This window comes from Oncorhynchus mykiss, chromosome 30 (assembly GCF_013265735.2).
Source record: "Oncorhynchus mykiss isolate Arlee chromosome 30, USDA_OmykA_1.1, whole genome shotgun sequence".
Classification (NCBI taxonomy): Eukaryota; Metazoa; Chordata; class Actinopteri; order Salmoniformes; family Salmonidae; genus Oncorhynchus; species Oncorhynchus mykiss.
This window is the reverse complement of record NC_050570.1, coordinates 23,130,199-23,143,911: the sequence shown is the minus strand read 5'-3', so window position 1 is coordinate 23,143,911 and position 13,713 is coordinate 23,130,199. Positions and strand designations below refer to the sequence as shown.

Here is a 13,713-nt window from a genome sequence, read left to right as displayed (position 1 = left end):
AAGGTGCTGACCAGACCGTAAGGGCTTTGGTGCTGTCCTCTTCCATTATGGTTTGCACAACCACTACCACAACTATAGCTACTCAGAGCTGTCTGGATCAAGCTTCAGCTGTTCATCCTTATCTGCCTGATTTGGGGAAAGTTGTTAATCAATTATGTCAATCTTGAGTGTGTTTTTCCTGAATGTGTAGGGAAATTAAATAGTTGGGTGATCAGTGTTTTAAGGAAAGTTTCATCATTACTTGCCTGGGGCAAGTGTTTTTGTTTTGGGGGACGAATAGATTAGCGATTTAAGTTGTCCGAATGGACAAGTAAAGAAGAAAAACACGCAAAAAAACATGCTTACTACCGAGTTCCAAACTGCCTCTGGAAGCGACGTCGGAACAATAACTTTTAGTCTGGAGCGTCATGAAATGGGTTTCCATGGCCGAACAGCCGCACGCATACAAGCCTAAGTTCACCATGCGCAATGCCAAGCATCGGCTGGAGTGGTGTAAAGCTTGCCGATATTGTACTCTGGAGCAGTGGAAACGCGTTCTCTGGAATCACGCTTCACCATCTGCCAGTCAGAATGACGACACTTTCTCCTGGCATCAGCCAAACCCAGATAACTGCCCGACTATGTAGTGCAAACTGTAAAGTTTGGTGGAGGAGGATTAATGCTCTGAGGCTGTTTTTCATGGTTCTGGCTTGGCCCTTTGGCTGAATGGAATCAAGTCTCCACAGCAATGTTCCAACATCTAGTGGAAAGCCATCCCAAAAGAGTGGAGGCTGTTATAGCTGTAAAGGAGGGAACAACTCCATATTAATGCCCATGATTTTGAAATTATATGTTCAACGAGCAGGTGTCCACATACTTTTGGTAATGTGGTATTTTGAATTGGTTATCTCTCAAGTTAACCATTTTGCTATTATTAGCATGTACGATGTCCTAAAATAACTTTCCACCGTCACTCGTGTATAAACGCAAATGACCAACACACCGTAGTTGATATGGGTGCAGAGTTGATGAAACCAATGGAGCATACTCTGGTTGTAAAACCATCTCTCGAGTGCTCAAAATTGGCTAGAATTCTGGCCATGTAATTCTGACAGTAAAAAAATGTTCTTAGAATAGCCTAATTGACAAGTAACTCCGATGTTGTCAAGCTGTCCCCTGAACACTGAATATTTTGTCTTGCAAATAAATGAACATCTTTGGTCCATGGTTCATTTAATGAGGGAATTATTTGGTTGTGATTAATGTTGCAGGACAGCCAACCCTCCTCCCAGAGAGTCCAGGAGAGCTACTGGGTGTGCAAGGTTTTGCTCCAGCCCTACTCAAACACACACCATTGTAGAAGAAAAAATCAGCTGCTCAATAGGACCTTGATAAGCTGACTGTGTTTGAGCAGGGTTGGATAAACAGCCTGCACACCCAGTAACTTTCCAGGTGGAGGGTTGACAGACCGTGTTTATATTGTAGCCTATCAGTGCAGTATTTTACTTTGTGGAGTGTTAATGGCCTTAGTCAAGGCCACAATGGCAGGAGATATAATGCATGGCTTCAGAGACCAGCAGCCTTCCATTGTCAATACCAGGTTATTTTGCAAAGTGGTTCCAATTTTCAGCTACCTTTTTTTGGCCTATGTTGTACGACAATTTTGTATTTTTGAGCTTTTGGACAAGTGAAAAATCAGCCTTACTTGGCTAAAAAAGTTGATGTCAAGCCCTGATAGAATTGTCTCTCGCTTTGTTCTATACTTTAATGTCGCCCCATGTGTTATTTTGGCAGTGCTGTTGAACAATGTGACTCAACTAGAGATCGACCGATTATGATTTTTCAACGCCGATACCGATTTATTGGAGGACCAAAAAAAGCCGATACATTTTAAAAATTCTCCCTATTTAATTGGTATTTGTAATAATGACAATTACAACAATACTAAATGAATACTTATTTGGACTTAATATAATACATCAATAGAATCAATTTAATTTCAATGTTCAATTTGGTTGAAATAATGCAAAAACAAAGTGTTGGAGAAGAAAGTAAAAGTGCAATATGTGCCATGTAAGAAAGCTAACGTCTAAGTTCCTTGCTCAGAACATGAGAATATATGAAAGCTGGTGGTTCCTTTAAACATGAGTCTTCAATATTCCCAGGTAAGAAGTTTTAGGTTGTAGTTATTATAGGAATTATAGGACTATTTATCTCTATACTATTTGTAATTCATATACCTTTTGACTATTGGATGTTCTTATTAGAGGTCGAACGATTATGATTTTTAAACACCGATACCGATTATTGGAGGACCAAAAAAGCCGATACCGATTTAATCGGCCGATTTAAAAAAAAATAAAATAAAAATAAAATAAAAAATAATAATAATAATAAAAAAATAATAATAATAATTTAAAAAAATAATAATAATAATTTAAAAAAATAATAATAATAGTAATAAAAAGAAAAATATATTTTTTTTTACAATTACAACAATACTGAATGAACAATTATTTTAACTTAATATAAAACATCATTTAAAATCAATTTAGCCTCATATAAATAATGAAACATGTTCAATTTGGTTTAAATAATGCAAAAACAAATTGTTGGAGAAGAAAGTAATATGTGCCATGTAAAAAAGCTAACGTTTAAGTTCCTTGCTCAGAACATGAGAACATATGAAAGCTGGTGGTTCCTTTTAACACAAGTCTTCAATATTCCAAGGTAAGAGGTTTTAGGTTGTAGTTAATATAGTATTTATACTATTTCTCTATACCATTTGTATTTCATATACCTTTGACTATTGGATGTTCTTATAGGCACTATAGTATTGCCAGTGCACCAATGTGTACCTAACCATAAACATCAATACCTTTCTTAAAATCAGTACACAGAAGTATATATTTTTTTTAAACCTGCATATTTAGTTAAAATAAATCCAGGTTAGCGGGCAATATTAAACTAGGGAAATTGTGTCACTTCTCTTGCATTCATTGCACGCAGAGTCAGGGTATATGCAACAGTTTGGGCCACGGGGACTCCATGCAAACTAATTTGCAAGAATTTTACGTAATTATGGCATGACATTGAAGGTTGTGCAATGTAACACAAATATTTAGACTTATGGATGCCACCCGTTAGATAAAATACCGAATGGTTCTGTATTTCACTGAAAGAATAAATGTTTTGTTTTCGGAATGATAGTTTCCGCATTCGGCCATATTAATGCCCTAAGGCTTGTATTTCTTTGTGTTATTATGTTATAATTAAGTCTGATTTAATAGAGCAGTCCGACTGAGTGGTGGTAGGCAGCAGCAGGCTCGTAAGCATTCATTCAAACAGCACTTTTGTGCGTTTGCCAGCTTCGCTGTGCTTTAAGCATTGAGCTGTTTATGACTTCAAGCCTATCAACTCCCAATATTAGACTGGTGTAACTGTTGTGAAATGGCTAGCTAGTTAGCGGGGTGTGCGCTGATAGCGTTACAATCGGTGACGTCACTCGCTCTGAGACCTTGAAGTACTTGTTCCCCTTGCTCTGCAAGGGCCGCGGCTTTTGTGGTGCAATGGGTAACTATGCTTCGAGGGTGGTTGTTGTCGATGTGTCCCTGGTTTGAGCCCAGGTAGGGGCAAGGAGAGGGACTGAAGCTTTACTGTTACACTGGCAATACTAAAGTGCCTTTAAGAACATCCAATAGTCGAAGGTATATGAAATAGTTCTATAATAACTTCAACCTAAAACTTACCTGGGAATATTGAAAGCTCATGTTAAAAGGAACCACCAGCTTTCATATGTTCTCATGTTCTGAGCAAGGAACTTAAACGTTAGCTTTTTTTACATGGCACATATTGCACTTTTACTTCTCGCATTATTTAAACCAAATTGAATATGTTTCATTATTTGAAGCTAAATTGATTTTGATTTATTGTATTAAGTTGAAATAAGTGTTCATTCAGTATTGTTGTAATTGTCATCCTTACAAATAAATAAATCGGCCGATTTAATCGGGTTTGGCTTTTTTTGGTCCTCCAATAATCTGTATCGCCGTTGAAAAATTATAGTCGGTCGACCTCTAGTATACTTAGGGTCGTTCACCTGGTGGATGGTTAACCTTCGTCCCAGTCTGAGGTCCTGAGTGCTCTAGAGCAGGTTTTCATCAAGGATCTCTCTGTACTTTGCTCCATTCATCTTTCTCTTTATCCTGACTATTTTACCAGTCCTTACTGCTGAAAAACATCACCGCGGGATGTGGCTGCCACCATGCTTCACCATGACCGGGTTCCTCCAGATGTGACACTTGGCATTCAGGCCAGAGTTCAATCTTGGTTTCATCAGACCAGACGGTCTTGTTTCTTATGGTCTTAGTTGATCACCTACAGACTCTATCTCAACATTTTGACTATGGGGTATTGAGTGTAGATTGATGAGGGAAAACATTTAATGTAATCAATTTTAGAACAAGGCTGTAATGTAACAAAATATGGCTAAAGTCAAGGGATCTGAATACTTTCCGAATGCACTGTATTGGTTATGTTTCTTCATTTGTAGCATTGTGGTGATTTCAATCTATCTCTTTTGCAGAGATGAGCACAGCAGGGCCGCCGGCGAAGGTGTGGCGAGCTGACATTTGACCCAAAAGCTTTGAAAAGTGGGACACAGTACTTTTAAGACTTTTTCACCTCATTCTGTTTTTGACAGGATTTAGTTTATCCTCCCTAGGACCAGGAGTAAAAAAAAACAAAAAAAAAACATGTGACCTGATTACGTTTGATCTGGTCCCATTGTAGCCCATATAAAAAAAATAATTCTGCAGTTTAATTTATTACTATGTCATACCAGGAGTTTTACCTGGTTAGGTTGTCCAGGGAACCCCCCCCCCCCCCCCCCCCCCCCACAATTTTTTTTGTTTGAACAACTATCTCAGCATTTTGACATGCGTAGTTTGACTGATACATCTAGAAATGTATTTGCATATCTAAAAAATTGAGATAGTAGCCCTATTTACTTTTTTTTATGAAAAAAAAATAAAATACTGTGACTGGAATGGGCTTCCATAGTTAGAAGCTGCCGCCTGCACTGAGCCTGTCACAATTTCAGAATGTAACTGCAATTTAAAGTCAACAGCCTAACTTGATTAAAAACAAGTCTCAAATATAAGGAAAATATCTACATTTTAGCTGTTTTCAAAAACATTGCTCTACTATTACCATTTATACTGTAGTAGTTTTGAGCTCAACGAGACGAGCGCTACCTCAGACACTCACCCGAGTCGTGATAGTTTAGAAAGTTTACACAACAGTATGGTCTCGAATTGATACCTCTTGAGAACCTCTCAAACATATCCCTTTGCTATCGTCAATGTGAAAACGGACTAATGCTCACTTTGCCTGGAGAGGTAACAAATTAAGGATGATGGTCCACTTTTCCTAATCGAACAAACTGCTCGAGATGGACTCCCCACACTTGTGATGTGAATGGTGACATTGTGTGTCTCCTCATTAACAACAACAAATGGCTCCTGCCAACTCTGCCACAGCCTCTTCACTAGACTCCTTCATGGGGATCTCTGTCTATACCACTGCCCCCTACAGATTTGAGTTGAAGTGGCAATGTCCACTGCAGTCCATGGCTGTTCAGCTAAAGGTCCGTCAGCCAGTTCTGACCCACTGTCCTCTGGCGAAAGACCTGTCTGTGTGTTCATCCCTCATTCATTTGTCTTGTGTTGTATACCTCTCATCAGTGACATTGTCTCAACTTATTGTTTACATTTCGTCTGGCTCTATCTGAACGCTGTCATCATTCAGGAGTTATTTATGGCCGTGATGTTGCTTTGTTTTGCAATGGGGCAATAAATATTCCCAGGCCAGCGGCCGGTCGTGCTGCATAATATTGCATGTGGTTTAGGTGCTGTCAGTCGTGTCTCGTTGTAATAGGCTAATTGTATTACACCGACTGAGGCCTGGTCATGTTTTGTGTTAGGTAGTGTGACAGGGCACAGTGAAAGGATTCACATGTGGTCCTGTACAGGGATTGGGAGGGTGCAGAGGTAGCTGGTTCAGCTGCCACATGCCTGGACAGATCATACTAACAGCTGCGGGAGCGGCTGGTGCGGGATAGGGTGACCAGGGGGAGTCAGTCTTTCTCAATATGTCCATTGAGCTGAAGCAGGGCTGGATGGGCACCACTGTCTCAGCTGTCTGGGGCTGTCATGGCCAATTCCCAGAGTCCCTGCCCCCAGTCCTCAGCCATTCTACGCACCAAAGGCACTCACCCATACTGGCACTCTGACAGGCACACGATGTACCTCATGCATGACATGCCAACTGGTGTGGATCAATCTGAAGATGTCCACAGCTTCACTGAGGAATAGTCAATAGTTGTAAAATGAGACCTGAGTCTTATGACTTGCCAAACAGTGGTTGTTGTTGGTGATTCATATTTCAGATCAGCTATTTATTTTCTATCATTCTAGTGTTGAATGAGTTTATTCAATGATTTGTGAATAAGAGTTTAGATCAATTAATCTTATCCTTAGTTGATATAGAAAATTGATTGAAATTGAATTAATACATAGACATTTGGCCATTATCTGACTGCAACTGTTTAACACTTCATGAGTTGAATTTCAAATGATCTCCAGCTCTCAGTAGAAAAGAGGATTGAGGCTGACTGTGTAAAAGTATTGCGGCCTGTACTGTGCACTCTGTAGTGTATGATAGAAGTGTGATGTGCTGCAGCAGTGTTGTTCTGACATGAGGCCTTGTAGCAGTTGCAGTGCCCTCTTGCCCTCCCTTCATCCCCCCTCGTCCTCAGTCTGTTCAGCCTCTCCCTGGAGGCTATGAGTGGGTCTCCGCACGTGGCACAGTGGCCCTCTCCCATAGGACCACGAGAACGGCCATCTGCTGTGGACCTCATGACTGCCCCTACCCCGCGCTTTGTTCTGTTCTTAAAGAGACCTCCACCACAACTCACTTCCCCAGTGAGCTCAGCTTTCCTCTGTCTGACAAACACAGCAAGCCCCCCTCTGTGGGATTGTGCCACGGAGAACCATGATCATGGATTTACTTTCTTGTACCAGCCCTGGAAAGTTTGACTTCTGAAAGCCACATCAAAAGCTGAGAGTGGAAGCCTCTGGGTTGAAAAGCAAACCCAGCCCAGCGGGAACCTATTAGTAGTGCTTCAGACACCCTAATTCGCTCAGGGTGAATAAATCAAATGTGTGGGGGGTCTCAGTGACTCCCTCACTCACTCACTGCCTCTGTGGAGAAGTTGTACCGAGAGGGAACTGGTCAGACGTCTGTGTTGTACTGGGAACGAAGTGGAACATGTACTGGGAGCTGTGGCTGAGCCAGTTGACGGCGACCGACCTGCAGCATATGCTGGTGGGGAACAAAGGTGGGAGGACATGACGCCTAGATGGGGCAGGGTCACACCTGACATTGTGGCCACTTTTGTCCTCAGGAGATGTCTTGACGGATTTAATATACTGCTTCCATGTGGTGTACTGTGTATGGACAGAGTTTGCTTGCTGAATATTTTGAATGGAGCACTGCATACTTGAGTAGTTCTATTGTTTTAGAATGGTGCTCTGTGTACTTTAGTTCAGTGTGCTTCCTGTTTTACTCACTATTTCACACATTCCACTCATTGGGTTGGATTTGGAGATCTGGGCCATTTTTCAACTATTTGGTTCAGATGCATGACTTCATAGTTGTTGAGGCCAAGCAGGAATTCAACTTCGTCTTGCACAGTGTGTACCCTGACTTATCAGACCCTATTGTTTTTTATGTCTGTGTAGAACGTCATGGTTAAAAGGAAGTGTAATAGGAAGTAATGATGCCCTTCAGTAAATTATTTACTGGTAACCATTAGCTACTGACCACCAGACTCCCACTGATGGTTCTAGTCACTTATTGTACATGTATAACTTGGGTGTAGCCAGCCAGTCATTCTTTTGTTTTATAGGCTACATGAACGAGTTAAATTTTCACCATACATGAAAAAGTAATCTTCCGGCAAGTAGATTGCTCTCTCCATGCCCACTTTCAACTTTCTTTCATCTTCTCCCCTCTCCTCCACTGCCTTTATTTCACTCTTATCCCTCTCTCCCTGGCAGTCGGTAAGCCCCATTCAGCAGCTGCCCAGACATGTTGTGGAGGTTGTTGGCAGCTGTTGAGGAGCCCTGTGAGCGAGTGAGGCTCAGGCATGTTGTGTGGGTGGAGGCCTGCAGTATCTTTCCGACCACGCCGACAGACAGCCCCTCCCCGCAGCTCCTACACTCTTTATATACAGGCAGGGAAAAAAAGCCAAGTAGAAAGTTCATTTTGGACCTAGTCCTCACATCTCAGATTAGTGTGTGTGGAAAGTGAAGTGAGCAGAGTGGACAGGCAGAGTATGTATTTGAGGACCCTTCAACCCAGCAGCAGTTTTGAGGAAGAGTGGGTTAGGCTGACAGGCCGGCCCTATACTGGGGCAAAGGATGTGGACGGGCCTAGACTCTCAGGTAGCTACTCTTTCAACCGGGCTCTTTCTGTCTATTTAGGTAGACTCCTGCTGCCTATTCACTGGACAGTTACTGATATTATGTTGGCACTGGTAAATGGCTATTTCAAATATGATTTGAGCCGATTGTTAAAGGAACAGAAGAACAGACTGTGGCAAAACATAAGTGGGCGATAGGAAAGGGATGCTGATTTTGGGTTCTCTAAAAGGCAGACTGCATTTGTTATGTAAATTTGTGTACATATGTATGTGTTACGCATATCTGTGGATATGTTTAATCATGATTTATAGTTTTTAGGCAGCTTGACCTCTTTGATCCACTCACGAACCTCTTTCTTTATCCATCTCTCCCTGTTCTCTCCCTCTTTCCAGAGGCCCTCCACCGGCCCTTCAGCCTGGACTCGGCAGCATTGACGGAGGCGGTACGCTGGAGCTCCAAGGAGAACCTGCTGGGTGCTGCCGAGAGCGATCCCAACCTCTTTGTTGCACTTTATGACTTTGTTGCCAGTGGCGACAACACGCTGAGCATCACGAAAGGTATGTACTCTGAAAGAGCTTTTTATCAATAGGCTTTCCAAACAGATCATCACAAACCACTCCTTTATCTAAAGATGACTCACTCCCAGAGATATGGGGCAGTTCTTACTGAAGAGATTTCCTCAATGTATGGTACCATTTTACCATTCAGTGAACTATTTTTTTAGTTTATTCCAATTCCTTTGTTCTACTTTCTCGTATTTGATCCGTGTCCCTGCTGATCATACTGGGTAACAAGCTTAAAATATGTGAGTGAGAGCGGGACTTTTTAAATGAACTAATATAAAATCCTATCTTAAGTCGATGTCTGCCTCCTCAAGTCACCCCAAGGCTGCTGCCTAAGATGAGGCTAATGCTTAGACTGTGAGTCACTGAGTGCCCAATGGAGAGGCGGGCAGGCCAGCCCTCCCACACCCTTGTTTGACTCCAGTGCACTTTTAATGTGGAATCCTTTCAACTGTAATAATAACAGGTGGATAAACCCAGCAGTGGGTGATCAGAGGGTCTCAGATGAATGCCATGCCTCAGACCAGTAATGTCCGCCACGAGCCGCCTGACATTCACCATTTCCACCCGGAGCCAGCTCTCTGGCTGCCCACGGTGTGTCGCAGAGGAAACTGTGTAGTGTGACTGTTTTGGCCGGCCCAATGTTGTTTTTCTGACTCCGCGGCTATCCAGTGTCAATAGAGCCTGTAGCTATGGCCTCTGTGGCACCAGAGGGTATTGAGTCTGCAGCACGCTCGGCTTAGCCCATGATGTACAGAGGGCGAGCGAGTAGGAGAAAGGGAATAAGTGGAAGAAAGCTTGGCGCAGTCCCATCTCCAGGCCGTGCCATAACATCTCACTGTCATTATCCTCTCATTGGGAGCAGCTTTGAATGGCTGCAGGGAGCTGCCGGACAGCCAGGGCGTGTTTCAATTCCACAGCCACACAGCTCCTCTACAGTACAGTGCTGCAGTCTCTCTGTCTCTCTGCAAGAGGCACTCCCTCCCATCTCCACTGCTGACCTCATAAGAGGCAGACAACGCAGCAGACCAAGTTGCTACATGCCCTGCCCTACCTCTTGGCACCGCAGTAAATGATGCATCAACGGGGGATATTTAAAGCCTATGGAGGAGTCAAAAGCGCCAAGTTTCAATCGGTGCTAATGTCCTGAAGTGGCTCAAAAAAAATATGTTTAAAGATGTCATTTTACCTGACTCTCTCTCTCCCTGTCCCTCTCTGCCCAGGTGAGAAGCTAAGGGTGCTCGGTTACAACCAGAATGGGGAGTGGAGCGAGGTGCGCTCGAAGAACGGCCAGGGCTGGGTGCCAAGCAACTACATTACACCTGTCAACAGCCTGGAGAAGCACAGCTGGTACCACGGGCCTGTGTCACGCAGTGCAGCAGAGTACCTGCTCAGTAGCCTCATCAACGGTAGCTTCCTGGTCCGGGAGAGCGAGAGCAGCCCAGGACAGCTGTCCATCTCCCTGCGCTACGAGGGAAGAGTCTACCACTACCGCATCAACACTGCTTCAGATGGCAAGGTAGCTAGGGGTCTGGGACCTACAGAGGGGCTGTCTTGCTTCTCTCCAACTTCTCTCTCTGTCCTCTCGTCTTCCGTCTCTTCATTTTTGTTGTGAAACTGCTCCGTTCATGCTAATGTCTCTGCTCTGTCTTTTTATTAGCCGTCTCTGGTTCCTCCCCACGGTGCTGCTGTTTCAGTCTGTACACATGTATAACCCTAACCCTCTGTCTGTCCCAAGGTGTACGTCACGGCAGAGAGCCGCTTTAGCACCCTGGCCGAGTTGGTGCACCACCACTCCACCGTGGCCGACGGCCTGGTCACCACACTCCACTACCCGGCCCCCAAGTGCAACAAGCCCACCGTCTACGGCGTGTCGCCCATCCACGACAAGTGGGAGATGGAGCGCACCGACATCACCATGAAGCACAAACTGGGTGGAGGGCAGTACGGAGAGGTGTACGTGGGAGTCTGGAAGAAATACAACCTCACCGTCGCAGTTAAAACACTGAAGGTTTGTCTATTCTATAGATTGGTGGTATGATTTGGATGTCGCCTGTAAGATCCCTCCATCTAGTGTCTCGATTTCACAAAATAGAAACAATCTATGGGATCATGGAATATGAAGGAGGCATGGTATTTAGTGGTAGTTGGTCACCACCTGATGGTGGAATGTTGTATTACACCAAAATTAAACTCAATGGCGGCAATGACTACTGTTGGAGAAATGTTTAATCACAGTTTAACTTGTTTTGTTCACCTTGGTTTCCTGGTACTAAGATATTGAATAAATCCAGTGAATATTGACCTTTCTGATTGTTTGTCTTCCAGGAGGACACCATGGAGGTGGAGGAGTTCCTGAAAGAGGCAGCAGTCATGAAGGAGGTGAAACATCCCAACCTGGTGCAGCTGCTAGGTCAGTGCTGCTCACAGTACAGCTCCACTTAGTAACAGCACAAGGCATTTCTATCAGCTGTTGGGTTTCTTGGCTCTTGAGGCGTAATTACGTCTAACCTCTGTTGGCTTGCGTCTGTCCAGGTGTGTGTACTTTGGAGCCTCCCTTCTACATCGTGACAGAGTACATGCCCCATGGCAACCTGCTGGACTACCTAAGGGAGTGTGACCGGGAAGAGGTGAACGCAGTGGTGCTGCTCTACATGGCCACGCAGATCTCCTCTGCCATGGAGTACCTGGAGAAGAAGAACTTCATCCACCGGGACCTGGCGGCCAGGAACTGTCTGGTGGGGGAGAACAGCGTGGTGAAGGTGGCTGACTTTGGGCTGAGCAGGCTGATGACTGGGGACACGTACACAGCCCACGCCGGAGCCAAGTTCCCCATCAAGTGGACCGCCCCGGAAAGCCTGGCCTACAACACCTTCTCTATCAAGTCTGATGTGTGGGGTGAGTCAGAACCAGATTTTCAAGCACTCTCCTTTTCACCTTTACATGTACTAAATCAATCAACATCAGTGTGAGCGTTCTTCTCATCCTATGACGGTCTCTCATCGCTCAGCTTTCGGTGTGCTGCTGTGGGAGATAGCGACGTACGGTATGTCTCCGTACCCAGGGATAGACCTGTCTCAGGTATACGACCTGCTGGAGAAGGGCTACCGCATGGAGCAGCCAGAGGGCTGTCCACCTAAAGTCCACGAGCTGATGAGGGCCTGTGAGTGAGCACTGCACTGAGTACACACAATGTCCCACCAACACACACTACCACTATCATCCATTCACTTATAGCTATGTAACCTATATTGACCTTTTTATTTTATTTTGATATCAGGCTGGCAATGGAGTCCGTTGGACCGACCTTCATTTGCCGAGACCCACCAGACCTTTGAGACAATGTTCCACGATTCCAGCATCTCCGAAGGTACTTGTACGACATAGTCACATTACTACCCTTAACCTCTCTGGGCTATTCGGGACGCTAGCGTCCCACCCCCGCCAACAGCCAGTGAAAGTGCAGGGCGCCAAATTCAAAACAACAAAAATCTCATAATTAAAAATCCTCAAGCATACAAGTATTATACACCATTTTAAAGATACAATTATAGGTAATCCAGCCACAGTGTGATTTCAAAAAGGCTTTCCTGCGAAAGCACCATAAATTATTTTTAGGTCACCAAGTCACAGAAAAACACAGCCATTTTTCCAGCCAAAGAGAGGAGTCACAAAAAGCAGAAATATAGATGAAATGTATCACTAACCTTTGATCTTCATCAGATGACACTCATAGGACTTCATGTTACACAATACATGTATGTTTGGTTCGATAAAGTGCATATTTATATCCAAAAATCTAATTTTACATTGGTGTGTTATGTTCAGTAGTTCCAAAACATGCAGTGATTTTGCAGAGAGCCACATCAATTTACAGAAATACTCATCATAAACATTGATAAAAGATACAACTATTATACATGGAACTTTAGATCTCCTTAATGCAACCGCTGTGTCAGATTTCAAAAAAACTTTGCGGAAAAAGCATACCATGCAATAAAGATACTGGCTCAATCCCCTCTCATTCGCCCCAGTCTTCACAGTAGAAGCATCAAACAAGGTTCTAAAGACTGCTGACATCTAGTGGAAGCCTTAGGAAGTGCAACATGACCTATATCCCACTGTATCGTCGATAGGCTATGAGTTGAAAACCTACAAACCTCAGATTTCCCACTTCCTGGTTGGATTTTTCTCAGGTTTTTGCTATATAGGTTCTGTTATACTCACAGACATCATTCAAACCGTTTTAGAGACTTTAGTGTTTTCTATCCAAATATACTAATTATATGCATATTCTAGCTTTTATGGCTAAGTAGCAGGCAGTTTACTCTGGGCAACCTATTCATCCAAGCCACTCAATACTGCCCCCCAGTCACCAAGAAGTTAAGGCTTAAATAAGGCATTTAGCTCTGCTGCCCGACTCCATTCAATCCTGTCAGTTGTGGCACTAGAGAGCATACATTTGTGGATATTAGAGCGGGAATGGCTCTTAATGGTGCGTTAACATATCTGTAGGGCCTTTTCATAGTGGTACAGCAGGCCTGGTGCCTCAAGGAGAGATGGAGAATGATATCTGAGTCAGGAAAGGGCATGCTGAGGTGAGGGGAGTACAGGGAGAATTCAGGGCTTTCAGAGAAGCACTATAAACTCTAAGCATTGGTTTCTGCAGTTATTCCAGTAAATGC

General features: G+C 43.8%; 1 protein-coding gene across 4 annotated transcripts in view; it reads left to right on the top strand.

Annotated features, from left to right (window-relative positions):
* The window catches only part of LOC110521572 (tyrosine-protein kinase ABL2), a 35,301-nt gene that overhangs the window by 15,262 nt on the left and 6,326 nt on the right, over window positions 1-13,713 (top strand). For 2 of the 4 annotated variants that reach the window (XM_021599205.2, XM_036968576.1), the window contains exons 2-8: window positions 8,858-9,022; window positions 10,252-10,547; window positions 10,767-11,039; window positions 11,357-11,441; window positions 11,564-11,926; window positions 12,039-12,191; window positions 12,309-12,398. In XM_021599205.2, the coding sequence (XP_021454880.2) occupies window positions 8,858-9,022; window positions 10,252-10,547; window positions 10,767-11,039; window positions 11,357-11,441; window positions 11,564-11,926; window positions 12,039-12,191; window positions 12,309-12,398 (1,425 nt within the window). Of the gene's footprint in view, window positions 1-6,883; window positions 7,379-8,288; window positions 8,487-8,857; window positions 9,023-10,251; window positions 10,548-10,766; window positions 11,040-11,356; window positions 11,442-11,563; window positions 11,927-12,038; window positions 12,192-12,308; window positions 12,399-13,713 lie in introns of those variants that run through there. The other 2 variants (XM_021599207.2, XM_021599206.2) reach the window with 2 other exon arrangements.